A 26,372-nucleotide genomic window follows, 5' to 3' on the forward strand; every position below is an offset into this window, starting at 1 on the left:
CGAAATTATTTGATACTGGGTGGATTCAGATGGTTTGCTTAAGGGAAACTGATTCGTTTCATCGTGTGTGGTCATCTCTATGTGGGTATGACTATTTACAGCACTCTCTTATTATCATTTTATATCTCAAGAACTACAATACATCAGTCTTCTGTTTGTTACTGATGCTGTTTCTTCTGGACAGTCAGTCTTGCCCGAAGTTTGTCAATTTTATTGATTTTTTTTTTAAATCCAGCTGTTTGTTTCACTGATTTTTGTTTTCAATAAAATTGATTTTTCCTCCCTCCCTTTCACATAAGGTTATCTACACAGCCCAGACTGGCCTCGAACTGATGATCTCTCTTGCCTCACCCTGGGAGACATTACAAGTCTGTACCACTATGCCTATTTTTTATTTTCTCTTTTATCTTGCATTGAGCTCTTAAGGAAGGATAAAGATTTGAGACGTCTGTTCCTTCGGTGTGCACTTATGCTATATACTATCTCCTACAGGGCAGTCTCAACAGTCTGCCCCAAATTACCATGCTACAGTTGTATTCACATTCAGCTCATTATGTTTTTGTATTTTTGAGACCTCCTCTTTGACACACAGATTAGAACCATACTTAATTTATTTACAAGTGTTTTCAGCTATGTGCTCTTGAGTTCTAGTTGAATTCTACTGTGACTAGAAATTAAACTACATGGCTTCAATACTTTAAGTTCTATTTTTTATTTTATGACCCAGCATTTTGTCTATGGTCTGAAGGGACTTAAGGGAGCTTATATTTTCTAACATTTTCTAACTGTGGACATAACTAGTTCTTTCAATTGTACCAGTTTTGCTTTAGGTATCTTAAGCTAAGTCTGTTAAATACAGACTTCAATGTCTTCCTGGTGAGCTGACCTATTATGGAGTATACCCCTTTGTCTCTTATATTTACTTCATTTGTTACAAATATAGCCACTTCTACTTTCCTTTTTTTTTTTTTTTCCTCCTCCAAGACAGGGTTTCTCTGTTAGCCTTGGCTGTCCTAGAACTCACAGAGATCTGTCTGCCCAGGTGTTGGGGCTAAAGGGGTGTACCACCCACCACCCACCATTGCCCAGCTTCCACTGTCTGTTATTTATGTTTAAATAGAATTTTCTCAATTACTTTACTTTCAATCTCCCTATATTGTTATATTTAAAGTTTCTTGTAGACTCCTCATAGCTGACATATATTATTTAATCCTCATTGCTTAACTCTATCTTTTGATTGAGCTTTCCATTACATATTATTATTATTATTATTATTATTGTTGTTGTTGTTGACATATAAAGCCCAAGTCTATCATGTGCCCCCTTCCTTCTTTCCTGTGCATGTGTGTTTTAGCAGGGCTCACTTCTATTAGCCAAAAAATTCTACCATTATGCCAGCCCTTTTAAAAACCTTTATTCTGAAACAGTGCTTCCCCTAAATTATCTAAATTGATTGTGATCCTCCTATGTTGACATGCCAAGAAGCTGGGATCACAGGAATGCATTACCATGCCCAGCTTCCCTACTTTCTTTTGCTTTAAACATTTATTAGACTTAAATTTGGTTTACATATTGTTTCTGGTGTCTCTTTATAAAATTTTTCAAGTACAGTACAAGGTTTTATATCATACATATATAACTAGCCACTGTCTACTAGTGCTTTAGTTTTACCAAACTTAGTAAAGTTTAGAGATCTTACTTTCTGTGATGTGCCTTCATTATCTGTGGTTTAAAAGACTTCCCCTTGCCTACACTGATAACTACATTGAGCAGGGCTGCTTCAACCATCAGACATACTTCGTAACACTTAACAATGCGTCATATTCAGCTTTATTTTTAGTATGTTTTCTTTTATTGAAATGCTCTGAGATATTTTTCTTTTATCATTTCATTTCCTGTAGACATTTGTCTTTGGTAGATCTGCTGTTGACAAACTTATTTATGTGACAATGTCTTGATATTTCCTTCATTCCTGAAAGATATTTGTGGTAGTAAATTCTAGGTTAACAATTCTTTCATTCAGTTCTTGAAAAATGCTCTACTTTCTTCTGGTTCCCATGGTTTCTTTGGAAAACATCTTATGTATATGAGTGCTTTGTCTGTATGTTTATATGTGGAATACTCTTAGAGGCCAGATAAGGGAGTGGGAACCCCATGGAACTGGAGTTACAGATAATTGTGAGCTGCCACATAAATGATGGGAACTGAATCCCAGTCCTCTGCAGGAGCAGCAAGTGGTCACACTCTCAGAGCCATCTCCCCAGCCTGGTTTATGGTTTCTGATGAGAAATCTGTCTCTTGAATTGCTGCGTCCCACACGCCAAACACCCTGAGGTGTTGTTGTTCATTGCTTTAAAGTTTTGTTTTTCTTTTGCTTTCAGAAATTTGACCATACAGAGTTTTCTTTGCTATGGATTTGTTTGGTGCTATTTGGTTTGGGTTGGCTTTAATTTGAATCTGTAGGTACTTCTCCTGACCCTCATAATCTGTGAAGTTTTCACACATTTTTTTTGTTTTGAGTATCTTTTCAGAGACATATCCTTTCCCTTCTTCTCTCAGGACTAATAATACATAACTACTTTTGTTGCAATCCCACAAGTCTATTTGGTACTATTCATTTTCTCTCCAATCTATTTTTTTTCCTGCAGTTTTAAACAAGCCTCTTCAAAATTTATCTTTTGGGATTCCAGGGATCAAAGCCGGAGTTTAATGCATACGAGGCAAATGCTATACCACTATGCTGCACCGATAGTCTATCTCTGCAGTTTAAAATGGGTAACTTACATTGTTTTAAAATTTTTTTTTAAAGATTTGTTTTTATGTTATGTATATGTGCTTTGCCTACTTTTATGTCTAGGTACAACATGCATGCAGTATGTACAAAGGCCAGAAGAGGCAGCAACTCTCTGGAACTGGAGTTAAAGACGGTTGTTAGGGGCCATGTGGGGGAATAAAGGTTTTCTAGAAGAGTAGCCAGTGCCTGTACCCCCTGAGATACCTCCCAGCACCAGCTTCTCTTGTTTAATCATGTCATTTCCTATGTCTTTTCTCAGTCACACCCCTATCAGACTAATTTCAATGATCATACTTTAACTTCTAAAACTTCTTTTTAAAGTTTTGGTGGGCATACCTCAGGTTTATTTATGTAAACAGCACTGGAGCACTCTGGCCTCGTGCAGGGTCACACCAGTCCTCCATCTACTTACAGTCTTCACAGGCCTGAGCCTATGCAGGGGCTGGAGTTGGAAGCTGGGGATGCTGGTAATGCTGGCAATTCCTGCTTCTCAGTTGTGGATGGGTGATGCAGGCATGCTGACTGAGCTTGGGAATGACACCCTTTGGGAGTTTTAGCACCCTGTAGGCTTTATGAAGACACATGTTTCATGACCTTGTTGGCCCTAGCCTACAACAACAAGCAACCTATGTCCTACAGATCCCCTAAGAACTCTGCTGTATCAAGGTGTGTTCCTGGGACTGTGGCTTCTGTTTTAGCTCTACTTGGCAGCAGGTTATACTAGTCTCTCTTCTCAGTAGCACAAGCTAGCTACCAGGTTAGTCTCAAACTCACAGCAATTCTGAGCCAGCCTCCAGAGTGCTGGGATTACAGGCATTCCTCACTATGCCCCACTTGGTTCTACCCCTTTTAGAAACAGTATAATCATCCATCTTAAAAAAACTCCATCATAGTAAGTTTAGCTTTTGGGAGGCAAATTAGTTTTCACTGTTAAGTAAAATGTTGCTTTGTTATGAGTAAGGCAAATTCTTGCTCAGATGAAACTTAAAGAATTAGTCTATAGCCGGATAGCCGGGCGTTGGTGGCGCACGCCTTTAATCCCAGCACTCGGGAGGCAGAGGCAGGTGGATCTCTGTGAGTTCGAGGCCAGGCTGGACCGACAGCCTCCAAAACAATACAGAGAAACCCTGTCTCATAAAACCAAAAAAAAAAAAAAAAAAGAATTAGTCTATAAATCATAAACATAGATTTATAGTGCTGCTCATCTACTTACTCCAGAAACATACATTTCATTAGAATACTCAGCCAACAGGACAACAGCAATTTACTACAAATGAACACTGTTTGTTGAGGAAAAAAAGCACACAAAGGCATTAGAGACAGAATTAGAAATCTAAACTCTCTGCATGAATCGAAGCCTTGTTATCTGATCTCACAGTGTGATTCTTCATTAATGTAGATATGCTTCAGATGTCTTGAAACCCTTCCCCACCAAAGACTGGCCTTTATGATTTCAAATACAACACCACCAAGAGAGGAGAAGCTCCCTGAAACAGATGGCTTCAGATATACATGTGCATTTCTACTTGAAGACTGACAAAAGGGTGGAAGGGATTTCTCACCGGTGTTATGTGTGAAGGGAAATGCATGTTATCAAGCTGTAATTACTGCTCCTAACAAGCACTAAATGTAAGAAATACATTTAGAATCATCACAGGATATTTCATCAAGTATAGATAAGTGTATCTTACCAAGGAAGACTTCTTCATTGAATAAACCAGTGTCACAGAATTACTACAGTTAATTTCTGAATTTAAGGGTTAATTTGAAGAGCACAGAGTATTAACTTAATATTTACTAATGAGATACCATATCTAAAGTGTTTTGTTAGCTGATGCAAAAGACCCTTTCCTTGGCCACTGTTTTACTGGGTCTCTCTCATTTTTATAAGCTGTCCTCACACAGGAGCACAAATTCAGCATTACTTCAAGGAAACTACTTAGTCTCATTTCCTCTTTTGATAAAATACAGAATATAGCAATTCTAATCATCTATGTGTAGTATCTCCAAATAATATAGCATGAAAATATATTCAGAAAACTAATAGTTCGTGCTGACTAGATCAATGAAGGACTATGAGATAATGTAATTTTCACCCATTAAAGGCAGCAGGATTCTCACACAGTGATACTGCACACGAATGTACTGACATACACAGGCTACAGGACTTCAGAAGACAATGCAAGAGCCAGATAGGAAATACCCATCATAAAACATTTCAAAGAAAAGCAATTGTCCTATTCAAGGACTACTAGAAACTTAAGCTTACACGATGAAGACCAGTCAATACAATGTTAAGGACTAGAACACAACGCCTGTAAGCAAATGGATGCAAACCCTCACCTCCTCTACATTGGAAGCAGTCTTGGCAGAAGTTTCCATGAAGATAAGTCCATGCTCTCGGGCAAAAGCTTCACCTTCTTCTTTTTTCACCTCTCTCCTAGACTCTAGGTCACTGAACGGAGAGGAGAAGAGTTTTATTAGTTACTAACATACTACTCTAGACGCACCACAGGACTTGACAGCGATCATATTTTCAACAACTGCATACATAAGAATTAGTTGCATTATTCATGGTGTTATGAAGGTCAAAATGCTTGAAATACATTGCCTACTTTCAAGAGACTAGAATTCCAGCAGAAAAATATTCTAGTCCAAGTTCCAGGATGTCCAGATGTTGATAGCAGTAGCAGGAAGGCAGCTGGAGAATAGCACTCCATTTTCAAACACAGTGGGCTATCCAAGTGGAAAGTTACTTGGCTAAAAGTAACAGTTTAAACAAGGGCTAGCCTGATCTCCTCATCCACTAGCCACAGTGCCTCAGTTTTTAAGAATGTGATCAAAATATCTGTCATTCAAGTCCCCCAAGTTAAAGGAAACTTTATAAAATCCAAAGTGTTAAAGAAACATGGATTACGGGGGCTGGAGAGGTGGCTCAGAGGTTAAGAGCACTGACTGCTGCTCTTCCAGGGGTCCTGAGTTCCCGGCAATCACATGGTGGCTCAGAGCCATCTACAATTCAATCTGGTGCCCTCTTCCGGCCTGTAGGCAGAACACCGTGTATGTAATAAATAAATAAACCACCGGGAGATGGGTAGGGACAGACAGAAATCTAAGCTATGAGGCTGGGTGTCTCCTTGCAAGTTTTCATAGAGAACTGGATTAATGAAGGGAGGAGTTTCTTTAAGCATGCTTTGTTATAAAAGTTCCGAACCTTTACTAATGCTGTTTATGTAAATGCACTCACATGGTTAGGAAGTTCATTCCTACGTATTGATGAGTTACATTCCTGTTTTTGCTTCCTGGCCACCTCACACAGACTAGATTTTTTGTTTTTCTTTTTTCTGCGATGAGCTTCTACCACAATGTACTGCATTGCTATAGACTTAAAGCAAGAGCACTGAGCAATCTAATCTAATGAAAGTTTTTCTCACTTGAATTTGATCTTCAGTTAGGCATTTTTCTCATAATAATAGAAATCTGACTAAAGTACTAATGTGACTATAGGAGCCTTATCATAAACCGAGCTGGGCACGGAGGCACATCGCTCTGTAGTTCCAGGACTGGCGAAACTGGCAGAGGGTCACTGAAGTTCAAGGATAGCATTTTGTCTTCAGAGGAAGCTCTAGGCAACTAGAGAGACTTTGTGAAAAAAACAAAACAAAAACCAACCACCCCTCCCCAATTCAATAACACAAAACAACAACAATCTTAAAATCTGTGTTAGTAAGATCAGTAGATCTTCCAATTTTGTTCCCTACGTGAAAGTTGCTATGGTTAGACTACATTTTCACACACACACACACACACACACACACACACACACACACACACACACACACACATTCTAAAATCAGACTGTGACTAAATCCCTTTAAAAATGCATAAAGTTTTGGTTGGGATTAGAATAACTCTTAAGATAAACCTTGAAAAAAAACTATCTTTCATAAGCTAGAAGTGGTGGCTCATGCTTGTATTCCCAACATTTGTGAGGTGGAGGGAGAGGGATAAGAGCCATCCTTGGCTACAGAGTGAGTTTGAAGCCAGCCTGAGTGTGGTGGCTAGAAAGAAAATGGTCCCCAAAGGGAGTGGCATTATTAGGAGATGTGACTTTGTCCAGTAGGTATGGCCTTGTTAGAGGAAGTGTGTCACCATGGAAGCAGGCTTCAAGGTCTCATATACGCTCAAGATACCACCCAGTGTGTTGCTTGTGAGTCAAGATGTAAGAATTCTCAGCACCTTCTCCAACAGCGAGTCTGCCTGCACACTGCCATATTCCCAGCCACCATATTCCCCAACACGATGATAACTGTAAGTTGCCACCCCAATTAAATGTTTTCCTTTTAAGAACTGCTGTGGTCCTGGTGTCTCTTCACAGCAATAGAAACCCTAAGACACTGAGATGCATGAGACACAGTCTTAAGACCTGTGGATGTGACATTCTCTCCAGTCTGTTCACAACATTTTTCTTCTCTTTAGTACCAAGGAGGATCCCTAGTAATGTCACAGTTTAATTTCTGTTTCTGATTCTGTGGTCCTTAAATATTTTACTGACTTTTCAAACATTAGTTTTTATAACTAGGCATGGTGGTACACGGCTGTAGTCTTTTCATGAAGAAGGTTGAGACAGGAGGATCGCCAGTTACACAGTAAAGGTCTTGTTCTCAACCTCCCCAAACAAAACCACTAACTTTTGATATCACTGTATTCCTTTTTCTTTGCCAACCCCAGCGTGTGTTTTTAAAACAGGGTCTCACTGTGTAGCCTGGAGTGATATGGATGTGATCCTACTGCTTCAGCCTTGTGCAGGAGGTTGAGACTGTAGGCACACTCACCCATGTTCTTGTTTTGATAAGCAGGTAGGCTAACTGCAAATTTTTACCTTTCCCTCCTTCCTCCAAATCCCATCCTCCAGTCTCATCCCTAGCCTTGCAACAGACTACCTGCCGAGGACACCCTTCCCTCTATCCCCATCTCCAGTGGATCCCACAGATCTTCCCCTCCAAACTACCCTTCCTCCACACATTGCTTTATCCCAACCTTCAATTCCAGGAGGTATTCCTAGGAACCCAAAGGTCACCCCAGCAAGGGAAGCAGGCAGGCTAATTACAGCTCTTCACCTCTTCCTTTATTCCTCAAAATCCTATCCCCAAGTCAGTAGCAGACCACCTGCTGCAGCCTTTTCTGACTCTTAGTTTCCATTCCCAATGAACTAAGCAAATCCTGCTTTCCTCCCTCCTGTGGACACCCTCAGCCTTCCACTAGCCCATTCCATTACTAAGTGTCAGGTCCCAAGACCCAGAAACACATTTTACCTAGAACCTACTGTGGCCACACCCAGCAGGTTCCCAGAGAAATTTCTTACAAGGCAACACACAGCTATCACATGCTCCTAACCAGAGAGGAAACAGAAACCAAGGAACAAAACACCCACCCAACAAAGACAAGACCAGACATCACCACCTAGGAGTACAATCTTCCCAAGTCTAGATGACAGCATGAAAACACAATCAGTAATAGCCTGGACATTATATTTCCACTAGAACCCAGCAACCCTGCCACAGCAGATCCTGGACATTCCAACATAGCTGAAACACACACATAAAGACCTTTTAAAAGCCCTTATGAATATGATAGGGGCCCTTAAAGATGAAATGAATAAATCTCTTAAATCTATGAAAATACAAACAGTGGAGGAAATAGAACTGTTCAAGACATGATGTCAAAATACAATCAATAAAGAAAACCCAGGCTGAGGGTAATCTGGAAATGAAAAATGTAAGGACCTGACCAGGAACCTCAGAGGCAAGCCTTCCCACCAAAATACAGGAGATCGAAGAGAGACTCTCAGACACTGAAGACATGACAGACGAAATGGATACCTCTGTCTAAGAAAATGTTAAAGCTAAAAAACCCCTGGCACAAAACATCCAGGAAATCTGGGACACTATAGAAAAAAATAAAATCTGAAAATAATAGGAATAGAGGAAGAGGGAAAAAAAAACCTCACAGGTCAAAGGCACAGAAAATTTTCAGCAAAATCATAGAAGAAAATTTCCCTAACCTAAAGAAGGACACGCCTATAAAAGTACAAGAAGCATACAGAACATCAAATATACTGAACCAGAAAGGAAAGTACCCTTGGCACAGAAAAAAATACTAAATGCACAGAACAAAGAAAGAACATTAAAAGCTGCAAGGGAAAAAACAAACAAACAAGTAACATTTCAAAGCAGACCTAACAGAATTAAACCTGACTTCTTAATCTCAGTGGAGTGTAAAAGCCAGAAGGGGTCTCTAATAACTGTAAGAGACCTCAGTGCCAGCCCACACTACTATACCCAGCAACACTTCCATTCACAATAGATGGAAAAAATAAGATATTCCATGATAAGTCTAAATGTAAGCAATATCTATCTACAAGTCCAGCCCTACAGAAGGTGCTAGATCGCTAGATCGCTCTCTCTCTCTCTCTCTCTCTCTCTCTCTCTCTCTCTCTCTCTCTCTCTCTCTCTCTCTCTCTCTCTCTCTCTCTCTCTCTCTCTCTCTCTCACACACACACACACACACACACACACAATGGTCTCCATTCCCAAATAAAAAGACACAGACTAACAGAATGGATACATCCTTTTGCTGTATCCAAGAAACAATACCTTAACATCGAGGATAGACATCGGCTCAGAATGAAATGATGGAAAAAGATTTCAAGCAAATGGACCCTAAGAAGCAAGCTGGTGTAACCATGTTAATATCTGACAAAACAGACTCCAAACCAAAACTAATCGGAAGAGACAGGAAAAGACACTACATACTCAAAGGAAAAAGATCCTCTAAAAGAGATTGCAGTTCTCAACATCTATGTACCAAACACAAATGCACCCAAGTTTGTAAAATAAGCACTACTATACCTTAAATCACATATTGACCCTCACATACAGATAGCGAGAGACTTCAATACCTTACTCTCACCAGGACAGACAAAAACTAAACAGAAACATGCTGGAGCTAACTGATGTTATAAACCAAACGGACTTAACAAGTATCTACAGAACATTTCACCCAAACACAAAAGAAATAACTTCTCAGCACCTCACAGAATATTCTCCAAAATTGACCATATACCCAGTCACAAAGCAAGTTTCAACTGACACATGAAAAATGAAATAACACCCTGCATTCTATCTGACAACAGATGGATATCAGCAACAACGGAAAGCTTACAAACTCATGGAAACTGAACAACTCTCTCCTGAATTAAAAAAAATGGTTAAAGACAGAAATAAGAGAGAAATAAACACTTCCTAGGAATGAATGAAAATGAATGCACAACATACCCAAACTCATGGGACACAATGAAGGAAGTTTTAAGAGGCAAATTCATAGCACTAAGTGCCTACATAAAAACAAACAAACAAACAAAAAAACCTTGAGCTCTCATACTAGTAACTTAACAGCCCACTTGAAAGTGCTAGAACAACAACAATAAAAATTAGTAACATATAAATAACAACAATAAAAACAATATAAAAATCAATGAAATAAAAGAGTTGGTTGAGAAAATCATTGAGAAACCCTTACAAAAATTAACTAAAAGAAAAATACCCAAATTAATATAATTAAAAATGAAAAACTTATACTCCATAAAATTAGAAAATCTAAAAGAAATGGATAATTTTCCCAATAATTAACAAAATTAAATCAAGATCAGATAGGAAATTTAAAGAGACCTGTAATCCCTACTAAAATTTCCCAAAGAAACAAACAAACAACAAAAAAAGAGGACCAGGGTCAGATAGATGGTTTTAGAACTGAATTCTACCAGAGTTTCAGAGAAGAGTTGATGATGTCAATACTCTTCAAATTATTCAACAAAGTAGAAACACAAGTAATGCTGCCCAATTTGTTTATGAGGCTATAGTTAACTTGATACCCAAACCACATAAAGACATTAACAAAGAGAATTAAAGGCCAATTTCCCTTATGAACATAGATAGAAAAAATTTCCTCTGGAGATCCACCATGGAGGGCCTCACCCTCCCTGGGAATTAGAGTGGAGATTAGGTGGGGTACTGGGGGGCCTGTTGGGGAGGGCGGGGGAGGAGGGGAGGAAGAGGGAGCTGGGATTGATATGTGAAACAAGCTTGTTTCTAACTTAAATAAATAAATAATTTGAATTTTTTTCGATAAAATACTTGCAAACCAAATCCAAGAACACATCAAAAAGACTATCCACCATGATCAAATATGCTTCATCCCTGGGATGTTCAACTTATATAAATCAGTAAATGTAATCTACCATATAAACAAATAGAACAACAGAAACCATGTGATCATCTTATTAGATGCAGAAAAGGCCTCTGACAAAATCCAACACTCCTTCATAATAAAAGTCCTGGAGAGAGTAGGGATACAAAGACATACTTCAATTTAATATAGGTGATTTACAATGAGACCATAGCCAATATCAACTTAAATGGAGAGAAATTCAAAGCAATTACACTAAAATCAGGAACAAGACAAGGCGGTCCTCTTTCTCCATACCTAGTCAATATGGTACTCGAAGTCTTAGCAATATGGCAACTAAAGGAGATCAAAGGAATACAAATTGGAAATGAAGAAGTCAAAGTAACTTTACTGGTAGATGATAAGATAGTATATGTAAGTGACTGTCTTAGGAGACACCATGGCCACAGCAACTTTTATAAAGGAAAACATAATTCAGTGTAGAGTCTGAAAGGTTCAGTCCATTATCATCATAGTAGGAAACATGGTGGCATGCAAGCAGGCATGGTGGTGGAGAAGGAGCTGAGAGTTTGCATCCTGATTGGCAGGCAGAAGAAGTGAACTGTGACACTGGGCATAGCTTGAGCATAGGAGATCTTAAAGCCCACCTCCACAGTGACACACTTCCTCCAACAAGGCCACACCTCCTAATAGTGTCACTCCCTTTGGGGAACATTTCCTTTCAAACCACAACAGTGACTAAAAATTCTAACTCCAATAGTTAATAAACACTTTCAGCAAAGTAGCTAGATAACAAAATTAACTCAAAAAAACCAGTAGCCCTCCTCTATACAAATGTCAGACTGAGAAAGAAATCAGGGAAACAACGCTTTTCACAATAGCCTCAAATAAAATAAAATATCTTGGGGTAACTCTAACCAAGCAAGTGGAAGACTCGTATATTTACTAAATAATACTACTGTGCTTTAACACTTAATATATCTAACTAATCTTTTATTGTATTAATAGATGATGACTACTTTGTCATTAAAATGAGAAATATTTTTCTGTATTCTGTACAAAAACCTATTTCTATGTTAAGTATTTAAAACAAACGGTATAATATAAATATATGAACATATCCTGTAACTCACTAGGCAGACCAGGCTGGCCTAGATAGAATTCAGAGATCTGCCTGCCTTTGTTGAGAGCTAGGATTAAGAGCAAACAGACACAACTTCCTTGTGCTGTTTTTTAAAAAAATATACCTTTGAACTAATCCTGTTTTAAATAATAATAAATAACAACAACAATAGTAATTTGGGGGCTGGAGGTGGCTCAGAGGTTCAGAACAATTTGTCTGCTCTTCTAAGGACCTGGGTTCAATTCCCAGCATGAACATGGTGGCTTACAACTGCCAGTGCCAGGGGTCTGATGCCCTCTCCTGCCCTGACCACCTTGGGGCACATACATGGTTCACATAAACACATGAAGGCAAAACACCCATACATGTAAAATAAATTAACTAATAAAAAGTTAAACATAACAGTAATATCCAAAGAAATACCTCAAGATTTAAACGAAACTTTAAACTTAAGAAGCCAGTACCTTTATGCAGACAAATCAAGAATAACAGTCACAAATAGTAACCAGAATGTTCACCATGAATGCAAGCTAAGCTCTGGGTTAGCATTTTACCTTTTATTTCCAATAAGCATGATGACCATATTGGAATTGGAATGCTGACGGGCATCTTCTAACCAGGTTGTCAAGTGGTTGAACGTGTCTCTCCTAAACATAATGGTATGTGATTTCAGTATTTCTCTTCATAGTGCACAATGAACAGCCTACACACCCCCAATATCAACCATGTTAGCCATAGCCACTTACACTATGAGAACCATATTTAAAGCATGAAATTTGGGTTTAGAGCTCATCGATTACATTTTGGTTAGGATAAACACAACTGTTAGCACAGTTTAGAAAATTCCAATGACTATATAATACTACCAAACTGATCAATCCAGGAGATTATTATTTAAATGTAGCTGCAGATTGAGAATAAATTTAAATTTGGTTCAAGACAGTTTTAAGGGTGAATAGCCAGAGCACAAAGGTAATAGATGGCTGTTATTGGTAACCACACTTACCGACCATACTCACCTTGTAATATCATACACTAGTAAAGCCCCCGCTGCACCTCTGTAATATGACCTTGTGATAGAACGAAAGGACTCTTGCCCTGCCTGCAAAGAAACAGAGGGTCAAGTTTCCTTAGAAAAGAAAAAACGATATCCTTTATATTTTCATGTTACACTTACGCTGAGCTTGAAGGAAAGGAGGTCCTAAACAGAGGAGAAAACCTCACTAGTCTAAGGAAAAAGTCATATAATAGCACCATTGCCTCAATCACCAGGATGCACAGGCAGCCATTCCCACTACCCTCCCACCCTAAACAAGACCCCTAACCCTTTTGGCAATCCCTGACAACCCAATTTACTGAATGGCTTCACAATACATGAATCATTATTAGAGCACAGAATGGACTCCTAGCAACTAAGCTCTGAAGACAAATTTGAAAGGAAGCAAATAACCCAGAGCCTCACATTTGAATTCAATAACCCACTCCCAAGGGCAGCTGTTGACACTAGAATAAATAAAGCCCATTGTAAATAAATGATGAATGACATCTTTACGCCCACCATCTGCTGGTGGAAAGGTTGTGAGAAGGCCAAGGATGCAGATTTTATCAGTTACACCATAAACTGCAGTGGGCTTTCAACAGCTACAAGATGGGATTCTCTGAGCAATCATTTTATGAAAAACAGAAAAAGATTCTGAATTGAATTTATATAATTTTTCTTCACACAATCAATTTTCTCTGCATTTGATATACAATGCCTGTCAAGAGGCAACCGGATGTAAAAGTCATCTTTATATCCCATGAAACAGGCACCAGAGATTACATCAAGTTCAATAATTTTTCTATCTTGTGGTATTAACATATTGCTATGAAAGGCTGGAGAAGGCTATGACTTACAGAAGTAATTTTGTACTTAAAATATATTAACTTAAAAAATATTCAGGTTTCCATGTTCTTAGTCCTGATTTTCTGATGTAAATACAGTCTTTGTGTCATGTTCTTCTTTGTTCTAAAACTCAGTCAGTATGTTCCAGCATCTTCTATGGTTAACCCGTCTGGAATACCACCTACTCATGAGTCCTAAGCCCTGGTCTGGCATTCATGTGGCACTCAGAGAAAGCCTGTTGAATGAAACTCTAAAACCAAGTGCCTCAGCCACACACATAAAACGGTCGGTTTTGCACTGCACATTAAGTGGACACACTTCTCATTCAATGACAATAACTCCAGGACCTAAGTTGTTAACAAGACCTTCTCCAGGAGCCAGTTCTAATAGCTAAATGTCATATGCTGAATGAGAGGACAAAAGCCACTGCATGGAAAAACAAACAAAAAACAAGCTGCACAGTCAGTTCCTTTCACACAGTTTGAGGTTAAAAAAAAAAAATCAAAACAAAAACCCCTAGAAAACAAGCCAGCCACAGTGACTCATGTCTGCTATCCCAACACCTGGGAGGCTGAGGTAGGAGGACAGCTGTGAGTTTAGGCTAGCTTGGGCTTACATAAAAGGGCACGTCTCAACACAGGAAAAACAAAATAAAACATAATGAGAAGACCCTAAATGAGCTTACAGGTGCATTTACTGAGTTGTGTCTTCAACTCTGCTTTTAACATGAAAAGTGGGAAATCCCTTCCTTGATTGCTTAGTGTGGGAAAGCTAAGTATATCTTTAAGACATTCATTTTATTGTGAATTATGTATATCATGAAAGGAGTTTATGGCAAATAATACAAAAAGAATATGTATTTCAAAATGTCAAAGGTTGTGTGGCTGGAGTGACAGCTTAGAAGTGTTGAGGACCAGGTTCAGATCCCCAGCACCCATATAAAGCTGACAGCTTGCCTATAAGCCCAGTTTTTGGTAGGCAAAGACAAGGGGATCCCCAGGGCAAGCTAGTTAGTTAGACTAGCCCAATCATCAAGCTCCAATTTCAGCAAGAATCCTGCCTCAGTAAAAAAAAAAAAAAAAAAAAAAAAGGAGAACCATCAAGGAAGATATCCAACATCAATCTTTGGCTTCCTCAGGCACATAAATCCTCCAACATGGCACTTATTCAGAAGCATGCCCACAGGCAAATATACATGTAAAAATAAAATCCTATTTAAAACTCCTATGTGTTCTGTGCTGACCAGCAGCAAAAGGAAGCATCTTTTAAAGCAGCAGTTCTCAATCTGTGAGTCACAACCCCTTTGGGGACACAAGTGACCTTTTCACAGGTGTCACACATCAGATATCCTGCATATCATATATTTACATTATGATTCATAACAGTAGCAAAATTACAGTTATGAAGTAGTAATGAAATAACTTTATGGTTGGGGGGTCACCACAACATGACTGTATTAAAAGGTTCCAGCATTAGGAAGGTTGAGAACCACTTGCTTTAGAATGATTTTCTTTGAACCATCCTGTGGAAAGAATAAAGATAAACACATTGCTAGAACAATATTACTATAAGCAAAACTGTAAAACTTCAGTTCAGGCAAGATACAGTACAAACAAAAAAAATTAAGGATGAAAGCAAACTTTCTATAAATTATCCTCGTTCTTCTCCAATTGCTTTGCAATGAGTAAACAATGGGTTCCTATCAGAAATAACTTGCATAATTTACCACTTCACATTGAATTCACACAAACAACAAAACACATCACAATCAGAGACTCCTCATGCATCTGTCCACTTTATCATGTAATCAGTTCATATCTCATAGTTTCTGATTTGCAACAGAAAAGTCTGAGAACACTCTGGTTTAGTCTCTGGAAATGGTACTAGCAACTGTAATTACATCTGACATAAGTGTCTTATTATGGCTTCTCCAACACACACACACACACACACACACACACACACACACACACACACACACACACACACAAAATAGTTAGTTTTCTTGATCATATTAAAGCAAAGTAATCTAGTTTTAAAAAGTACTTTAATACATAGTGGTCTAAATTCTAAGTGAGCTAGGAAACAAAAGTGTTGGAAACTTGAACCTAGTAAAACCAGACGTTTTTTTTGCAGCAAGAGATTCATGTTAGGTAAAACTATAAAAGGGAAAGACAATTTAATCAAACAGTTATCACTGGCTACTAAGTAACTGCACCAGAAAGCAAAACCAAATTACCTGGGTTAAAGATGGGGACAATTAGTTCACAAAGCAGCTGATATAGGCTCCAACGCTACAGAGAAACCTTGTGTCTTTAACAAAACTATATAGAAGGCGTACAGAAATGCAGGGCAAAGTGGAGCAAAGGGGAAAGTCAGCCAGACCTGATACTTGGTAGCTAATTCAAAACTAAAACATAAGAGAACAAAAGAGATTGCTTGTCAGGTAAAGGCATTTGTGACAAAAGTCTGACACCTGAGTTTGACCCCCAGGATCTGCAACAAACAAGATTGTGGGCTTGTGCCCACAATCCTAGAACTCCCATGACAAGCTGGGAGACAGAAGAATTGCCTGGACGCTCACAAGCTGGCTAGCCTAGAGTACAGAGCAAGTTCCAGGCTGGCCAGGGCTGATGAGACTCAAGTCTCAAAAGATTTCAGAAAGCCAGGAGGTGGTGGCGCACGCCTTTAATCCCAGCATTCAGGAGGCAGAGGCAGGCGGACCTCTGTGAGTTTGAGACCAGCATGGTCTACAAGAGCTAGTTCCCAGACAGCCACCAAAGCCACAGATTAAACCTGCCTCAGAAAAAAAGTTTGAAAAGTCATTCTGCAGGAGTAGACAAGTGTCACATTCAGAAGTCACAGGTTATTAGAGAAAAACTCAGTACCGGGGTAGACCACCTCCAAAGGATCTGTTGGTCAGGAAGGCTCCTGAAAGAATACAAGCTATTGCCCACCATAACTGGATGGCAAGACCATCTACCGCAGAAGACACCACATGCTTCGACTGCAGGACACAGAGAAACGGAGCAGTAAGTGAGCTGGGAGTTTCCTCTCTACTGGCTTGGAAACAGTGCAGAGTGGGAGGAAGAGAGGAGTGGATACCTTCTCTGGAATGTGGCATAGTCACTGTACTCTTGAACTTGTAGCAGCTGTGACTATCCACGCATGACTGCAAAAGATCAGACTTTTATAGAGTGTGTAGGAATCACAAGGCCCCATCTGTCACTAAGAATATAAATGCAGCCAGTGGTTTCTGGGAAGCAGACAGTTTCTGCGCTAGTATAGCTCATGGGAACGTGCCATTCGCCTGTAAACAGGGCCTTACTCATGCTCCCACCAGCAACCCTAATTAAACTCAGGGTGTCCCCTGCTCCCCTTCCCTTCACACACACAGAAATCAAGATACCCAACTGCAGGGGAGGGTGGATCCCTAGAGCAAGTCTGCTGTCTTGAAACCCCCCCCAGAAGACACACCATGACCAAGGCAGCTTTTGGGGACATGGGTTAGAATTTCAGAGCACCAGTCCATGATCACCATGGCAAGGAGCATAGCATCAGGCAGGCAGGCAGGCGGGGTGCTGGAGCAGTAGCTGAGCGCTTCCATGCTGAGACAACAACCATGAACGAGACACAAAGAACTAACTGGGAATGGTGTGGGCATTTGAAACCTCAAAGTTGACTCCCACCTAAGACACACCTCCTCTAACAAGGCCACACCTCCTAATCCTTCCTAAACAGTTCTCCAACGGGGGGGGGCAAAGCAATCAAATACATGAGCCTATGGGGGCCATTCTCATTCAGACCATAGTGAGGCTTTGTGGTAAGATCACAATCATGGATGCCTGTATGCAATGAAATCCCGCCGCTGCTTCTTTTACGAGAGGATTGCTGACTCAAAGAAGCTTGACCCTGTATACCACTTCAAACTCCCTTACAAGCTGGGCATTGGTGGCGCACACCTTTAATCCCAGCACTCGGGAGGCAGAGGCAGGTGGATCTCTGTGAGTTCGAGGCCAGCCTGGTCTACAAAGTGAGTTCCAGGGCAGATTCCAAAGCCACAGAGAAACCCTGTCTCGAAAAAACAACAACAACAACAACAAAAAAAAAACTCCCTTACAAGACACAAGACTCAAATAATTCCCGAAATAGGCTTCCCCATGTATCTGAGTCTCTCTGTTGATACCAATTTGGTAGTAACCAGAATGTCAACATGGCAAATTTAGCTTGCTTTCATGAAATTAAACTTTATATGGTACCATTCAAAAATTTCATAATAACTCAAAGCTCTTGAAAGTCTGACATCCAGGTTTGCTTGTTTCTTGTTCAACCAATGTCTTATAGTTGGGCATGGTGGTGAAGGCCTGTAGTCCCAGGTTTTGGAGAAGGAGCTCAGGCAGGAGTGAGTGAGTGAGTATGTGTGAGTGTGAGTGTGTGTGTGTGTCTCTCCCCCTCTCCTCCCCGCCCCTCTCCCAGCCAATTCTTGCTTCTGGTATCACCAGTATTCTGAACATCCTTGACTTTGTTTCTCTTGTTAATTCCCTTCCTAGAAACCCATTCTCCCCCCACACCTATCTATTCACTTTGTTTCCTTAGATCATTAGTTCACAGGGTTCAAACTTTCAGAAAGCTGAGGGGCTTGTCTACTACACCTCACACTTATACCTTTCTCTGCACAAATCCGAAAGCACATCCGTGTAGTTTCGCCCTGACACTGTTGATGAAATGAGATGAATACAATGTGCAAATGTACTTTCCTCTTAGTCCCATCAGGACTAACCCACGTGTATTTATAGCAGGCACTTGAATGTGTTATCTCGTTCCCAAAGAGCTATCCATTCAAAATTGTATGTTTGTGAGAGTCAGTGTTACAGTAGTACTTATGTCTGATTGTTAGCCATTCTTCTAACAATGAAACTCTAGCTATGTGAAACAAAAACAAAATTAAAGAAGAAAATAAAAAGGAAGGAAGGCAGACATAAAATTTTGTAAGGAAAGGTTATTTTTAAAATGTGTCCCTGGCTCACTGCTTTTTTTGATTTAGATACCCAGTCCTCATGTAAAACACTGGGTACGGTGGCATGTTTAGAGCAATAGTGCCTTAGGGGTATAGGGGGATATGGAGAGCAGATCCCTGAAACTCACTGGCCAGCCTAGTACAAGTGATAAGCTCCAGCTCGACACAAAAAGGCAACGTGAACCATGATGAGGGAAAACACCTGACGATGACCTCTGGCATCCCCAAACACCCACATGTACATACGCTACATGCATTGCTAAGACTCTTTAAGTTCATGAAGAAACCCTTAAGAAACAGATGAGTCAGCTCGCCACTGAAGAAAGGTCAGAAGGCACCAGAATGCACAGTCCACTGGAGAACTCCAAGACAGCAGGCAAATCCAATGTTGACCACCTAAGGACAGCTATGGCATACATGGTAAACAACAGGAACTCGATATCCTGCAACCACCTTCAGCAACTTGCTGGGTCTCAGGAATGCAGTCCTAGACTGGATATTTTCTCTGATTACTTTCCCAATAGCTTCTGCATTGTCAAGTTAGAAACCACAACCGAGTGAAGGAGAGGACAACAGACCAGGGGTATATGACATTCTCTGGATTTCATACAGGCTCATGCCAACTCATGATTCTCAACCATCTCCTTGCCTGAAATGGGACTATCTTTGTATACTTTGTATACTTCAACTAAACACGTGTCACACTTGATGCAAAAGGAGACTAGGGACTCCAGTATCTTGTACTAAGTAGATAAAGATGTTCAAAACCTTAACACTATGGCAATCTTCTCATTATAAAAAGACAGTTGATTATTTCTGTTTTGGAAAAGTGGGATTAATTTTCTAAGTGCTACATAATTTATCCTAACAACTAGCTTATCAGTATTATTTTAAAATGAACTGGAGACTAAGGATATTATAGCACAGTGGTAGGATACTTGCTTAATATAAAGCCTTATATTATATCCCCCAACACCACAAACGAAAGCAAAAAAAAAAACTTGAGTATCTAGTAAGTTTTCCAATTTTCATTTTTAATATAGTACTATCTATACTATCCATGAAAGCTAAGGTGCCCTGTGGTCTTTTTTAAGTATATGAGGGTCTGAAACCTGCTTCCTTATGGCATACACTGTAACTTTACTTTTATGAATCTATGAAGAAAATTCACTCATAAACAACATTTTAAAAAGGAAAGCCAGGTTACTGAGTATAGTGCAAGAGGGCTCTCAAAGTAGACAACAACTAGACTAGTGTTGGCAGCTCCAAATCATTTGCTTATTCTGGGTCCACACTAGAAAACACTACTTAAACTATGTAGATTACAGGTATTATTTGCTCATCATGTGGGGATAGTGATGGATATATGCTATTAAATTAGGAGGCCTCAAATTTAAATTAATAAATGAGCTTCTAGGATAAATATCTATAAAATAGTGATATTTTTATTTTACATCACGTATGCCTCTTCTCCTATTTTAATTTAGACTTGGTGATTATTTTTCTTAAAAACACAATTTCTAGGGTCTGGAAAGATGGCTCCATGGTTGAGAGCAGTTGCTGTTCTTACAGATCCTGGGTTTGGTTCTCAGAATCCACATGGCAGCTCATAACCGCCTGTAATTCTACTCGCCCTAGGGCAGCCAACGCCGTATTTTGGCCTCCACAGGTGTGTGCTGCAGCTATGTAGTGTAGTATACTCATGCAAATTCAGATACATAAAAATAAATAAACATATAAAAGTATACATGTATACAGTCCCTGGAGGGTTTCTATTCAGACCACAATACCCACCTAAGGATTCACTCAGATTTGTCTACCAATTCTTAATTCTTGCAAGCACATGTCTCTTAACAAAATCACTAAGTAATAATCTTACCTGGTCCATTTCATTTTAGGGTTATAGAAATGGTGTCTAACATATTTAACATTAAACAAAACAAGCATGCCAGGCACTTTGATAAATGCAACACTTACTGTATCCCAGATCTGGAGTTTTATCTGTTTCCCATCAATTGTTATCATTCGAGCACCAAACTCTACACCTGAATAGAACAGAAAATAATTTGTTAAAGGAACTAGTGAAATACTTCATACTCAACTACTAAAACACAAATGTTTGTTTTCAGGATTTGTGATAAACACTGCTGCTAACCTTGGAAAATATACAAGCTAAGTCAGAGGTACCCTGCAAGCTTTCTATCACTTAAACTGAATCATTATCATCTAGACTCTAGATAATCCAGAGCATGTTTTACTGCTCTGCATATCCAGGTCAACATGGTGACTCAGGCATGTATTCCCAGCACTTGGGAAGCTAAAGTGGGAGAGACTGCTGTTAAGTTTGAGGCCATCTTTTTTTTTTTTTTTTTTTTTTTTTTTTTTAATGATAGGGCTAGGCCGGTGGCATGTGCCTTCAATCCCAGCACTTGGAAGGCAGAAGCTGGTGGATTTCTCGAGTTCAAGGTCAGGTTGGCCAAAATAGTGAGTTCTAGGATAGCCAAGGCTATATAGAGAGACTCTATGTATGTATGTATGTATGTATGTATGTATGTATGTATGTATAAGTACAGTCAGGCATGGTAGCACATACTTGTAATCCCAACATTGAGAGGTTGGAAAATCAGGAGTTCAAGGCCAGCCTCGGCTACAAGATGAGCCTGGAACTATCTTGGATTAGATAAGAGCTTCTTCAAAAAACAAAGTGAAACAAAACAAGAAAAAGTCCCCTACAATTCATTTATCTAGGACCAGGAGGGTGAGATAGAAAAGCAATGTGCCCCCCATGAGATACAACTTGACACTTATTCTGTTCTTGGGATGCATACAGTCAATACGTAGAAGCTAATGGTGATGCTCATTTTTTTTTCGAGCTCAGAAATAATGGCACTCTAGAGAAAAGAGACCCAGAAGTCAGGATGGACTAGAATGAAAAAATGCAAACTGTAAAATTATGCCACAGAAAACATAATAGTGTTTACACATCTGCTCATCTATGCACACATGCATATTCATAGCATATGTACCTTTTTATATTTGTTCTTGTTGTAGACATACATAAAGCTGCCACCCAATGGCACAAAAGCCCTTCAAGGAAGTCAACAGATAAAACAATTTTAATTTACTATGTATGTGTGTGCATCTGTGTGTAAATGTGTGGATGTTACAGAACGCATGGAGAGGATAAGAAGAGACAACTTCCAGAAGATATTTCTCTCCTTTCACCACTTGAGTCCTTGAGATCAAACTCGGGTTGTTAGGCCTGGCAACAAGAGCCTTCAATCACAGAAACACCTCATAGGCCCTATAAAATAGACCCATATCTAACACACACACATTAACTGACAAGATAACCACTTTTTGTTGTTTTAAGAACTTGGAAAACAGCAAGCTGAATAAAAGCCAGGGTGAAGAGAAAAGGATTCTTTAGCAAACTGAGATGGAAACCATTTGGGATGTCTTATATGTCTATTCAACACCTAAGAGAGGTATATATTTAGAAGCGCAGAACAGGGAGGGAGGGCTAATGAAACAGTTCAAGGAAGAACACTTCTAAGCCTCAGGGAACCTTGTGGAAGGGATCTGGAGAAGACTGTATTGGAGCAGAATGCTGGAAAGAGAATTCTTGGCCATAAGACAGCTGACAGACTCATGAACTAACTGTAGCTGCACTTGCTAGCCTAAGCCTGAGCCATGAAATTTCATCGTGGGGGAAGGGCTCAGGAGGCCCCACCCCTCCCTGAAGGCCAGTTAATGGTGGCAGGAGGCAGCGGTGTCACTTTCTTCAGTTTAATCACTGATAAATTGCCCATGCTCCAGTAAATACCCTTCTGATGGGAGATGTTCTTCTGTATGCTGTGAATATGTTTCTCTTATTGATTGATGAATAAATGCTGACTGGCCAGTTAGGCAGGCAGGAAGTATGGGTGGGGCTACCAGACTAGGAGAATGCTGGGAAGAGGAAAGGCAGAGAAGCAGTAACCAGAGACACCATGTAGCTACTGAAAAGGGAGAACACCCGGGCATTCTCAGATAAGATAATAGCATGGGGAAATACATAGATCCATAGTTATGGGCTAATAATTAAGAGAGAGCTAGCCAGTAAGGAGCCTAAGCCATTGGCCAGACAGTTTATAATTATTATAAGCTTCTGTGTGTTTATTTGGGACTAAAGAGCTTTGGCACCTGGCTGGAAAGAAACTCCATCTTCACCCTCCCACCCATGCTTATGTAGCAACCCTATTTAAACTCTATGGGCCACACATTTTAAAAAAAGAGATATGAGCTGGACGGTGGTAGCACACACCTTTAATCCCAGCACTCAGGAGGCAGAGGCAGGCCGATCTCTGTGAGTTCGAGGCCAGCCTGGTCTACCAAGGGAGTTCCAGGACAGCCTCTAAAACAATACAGAGAAACCCTGTCTCAAAAACAAAACAAAACAAAAACAAAAACAAAATAAAAGAGAAATATGAAAGTAAGAGAGAGGGGGATTGCTGAGAAGAATTTCAACAACAGAAGAGGAATTAAATGGATTATGGGCAACAAGGGCTAAAGTTCATCATATATACATACACACACACACACACCATGCATGTATGCATAAATACATACAACTGTCAAAGAATAATACATTCCTAAAAAACTGAAAAAAGTTGGGAGAGTAAGATGTGAAAAAGGAAGGTATACCCAACAGGGTCTTAATCAGGAAAGCAGAAATCACAGTTAAATGTTTAAGTGCCTTGTGTACAGTATTGGTTACAACACAGGAGGAGCCAAAGAAGAGATAGGGACTCAGTTCAGAGATGAGGCCCAGCAGGAAACTGCTGCTGTTTCTTGACCAGGATGACACAGGCAGACACTAGGGTTAGAGCTCAGGAGCCACACTAGCAGTGCATTGCCAGGAAAGGGACAGGAGCTAGAGCAAAGGAGAATATAAGTCAATCCAGGCTAAGTCTGAAGTAGAAAACGCTCTCTGACTTCTCTTTTCTTCTAGCCTCCAATTTCCCGGTGTCTATCATAAGCCACAACCTAGAGTGAAGCTAGCTGGCAGCTGTTTTCTCTTCACAAGTACTCAACTTAGATATGATTCAATATCTATTGAATCAATTGTATGATTCAATAAAAAGGAAGAACAGTTTTTAGAAAAAAAATCTTAAGAATGATTTGGCTAGTCATTTTAGGACATACTCCTGTCCTACAATTGACTACCAGGGCTTCAAATCCATTGAGCAAAGCAAAGAAATGAAGAAGAAAAAAAGTCATGGAACTAGATTTAAACAGTATTTCCAGTTCTACCCACCATCGTTGTATAGACCTGAAACTATCAAAACAAGTGGTTTATAGATATTCCTATGATATAAGGTTTTTCTGTTGTGGAGGTTTGAAGGAGAGTGGCCTTCCAAGGCTCATATCTGAGTACTTGGTCCCTAGTTGGTATAACTGGAAAGGATTGGGAAGTATGGCTTTGTTGGAAGTGAATTACTGGGAGTGGGCTTTGAGATTTCAAAAGGCCCATGCCAGTGTACTCTCAACTTCCTGCTTGTGATTCAAGAAATGAGCTCTCAGCTGTTCTTGTTATCTTGCCTTCATTCTACCGTCGGGGATTCTAACTCTTTGGTGTGGTGATAGGGCTTTTCATGACTAAAAGACCACAACCAATTGCTCCTGGCAGCACCAATTATGTCAGAGAGGTAGGTGGGCATTGAAGAAACTCATTACGGAATTTGCCTGCAACATGGCAGAACTAGCCATTTGGACAAGACACTGCTCTTGCATGTACTGTTTGACTGTATGCTGTATAAACTGGACATGCTGGATTAACAGGAAAGTGACAGCTAAACTTGCCAAAACAAGATGGGACAGTCTTCAGGGTTCCTACTTCAAGGAAGAGTCTGCCAGACATTCTGCAGGACATGACTGACAAACCCCCAATACAGGTGGGAGTTTCAAATTTCCTGCTTCACTGAGAAGTCTGCCAGACACACTATAATCTATAGACTGAAGATGGATGCCCCAACACTACAGAGGTACTCCAGGCACCTAGATATCTCTGTCAATTCTCAAGTTTATATATTATCCTTCTGGGGGTCTTTGATGGAGTTGAAGACATAGTTATGGTTTTCCTTAGTTATGATAAAAGATAAGTTACATAATAAAACTTTAGACTCACAAAGATAGGATAGATAATATTTTCTTTAAATTTTGCCAAATGTTAACAGACTAAATATTGTTAACTAGTTCTTACTTGATAACTGTTTTGTTATATAAAATTTTATTATGTTGAAGTTAAAACCTTTCTTCTTATTTAGACAGAAAAGAGAAGATGATGGGGGATGTCCTTCTATATATATATGTCTCTTACTGGTTGATGAATAAAACACTGATTGGCCAGTAGCTAGGCAGGAAGTACAGGTGGGACTCCGAGACAAGGAGAATTCTAGGGAAAGGACCCAGAGAGAGATAGAGAGGGAGACACCATGTAGCTGCAGAAGGAATAACATGCTGGAGCCTTCTCAGGTAGGATAAGGCCATGTAGAAATACATACATTAATAGTTATGGGTTAATAATTAAGAGAGAGTTAGCCAATAATAAGCCGAAACCATCGGCCACATAGTTAATAAATAAAAGTCTTTGTGTATTTATTTGGGGCAATATGGATGCGGGACCAGGCGGAATAGGAACCTCCATCTACACTTTGGAACCATAAGCCCAACCAAATGCTTTTTTTTTATAAGTTGCCTTGGTCATGGTGTTTTTATCAAAGCATTGGAAAAAGCAACTAATACATCTTTTAAAAAATATCTTTTTGTTCTTTGACAATTTCATACATGTAAACAATGTATCTTCATCATAGGCGCACCTAAATCTCTTTCCCCACTGCCAAATACATCATTCCCTTTTCAGATGCATGTCGTCCTTTTTTTTAAACCTCTGACTGAATTCAATTAGTTTAATGCTGCCTACTGGAATGCTGACTAGTCTTGTTTGCTTGATCTTATGTAGGTCACCATAGCTGCAGTGAGTTCAGGAGAAAAATGGCCATGCTGTGTCCAGAAGAAACTGCTTCCTAGCAATCTCGTTCATCTTCTAATTCTAACATTCTTTTAATCTAAGCCAGGGGTGGGGATGCGTGTTTGATACAGATCTAACATTTAGGGTTGAGCACTGATAGTCACTTATTCTCGGTACTTTGACCAATCATGAGGCTCTGCATCAACTTAAGGACAACACTAAGACAGCTTGATACTATGTTCATCTAACAAGATAACAGTAATATGCCCCAAGGAGGTTAGGACCCATGACCTC

At 39.7% G+C, this 26,372-nt stretch overlaps 1 protein-coding gene across 1 annotated transcript in view; it reads right to left on the minus strand.

Moving 5' to 3' along the window:
* Rab2a (RAB2A, member RAS oncogene family) overlaps window positions 1–26,372 on the minus strand; it is a 77,330-nt gene that overhangs the window by 19,740 nt on the left and 31,218 nt on the right. Inside the window, exons 3-6 of the mRNA XM_005066732.4 lie at window positions 21,044–21,111; window positions 13,184–13,266; window positions 12,719–12,811; window positions 5,138–5,249 (exon numbers count right to left, since the gene is read on the minus strand). Coding sequence (XP_005066789.2) covers window positions 5,138–5,249; window positions 12,719–12,811; window positions 13,184–13,266; window positions 21,044–21,111 — 356 coding nt within the window. The remainder of the gene's footprint in view (window positions 1–5,137; window positions 5,250–12,718; window positions 12,812–13,183; window positions 13,267–21,043; window positions 21,112–26,372) is intronic.

Source organism: Mesocricetus auratus, unplaced genomic scaffold, assembly GCF_017639785.1.
Source record: "Mesocricetus auratus isolate SY011 unplaced genomic scaffold, BCM_Maur_2.0 Super-Scaffold_6730, whole genome shotgun sequence".
Taxonomy (NCBI): domain Eukaryota; kingdom Metazoa; phylum Chordata; class Mammalia; order Rodentia; family Cricetidae; genus Mesocricetus; species Mesocricetus auratus.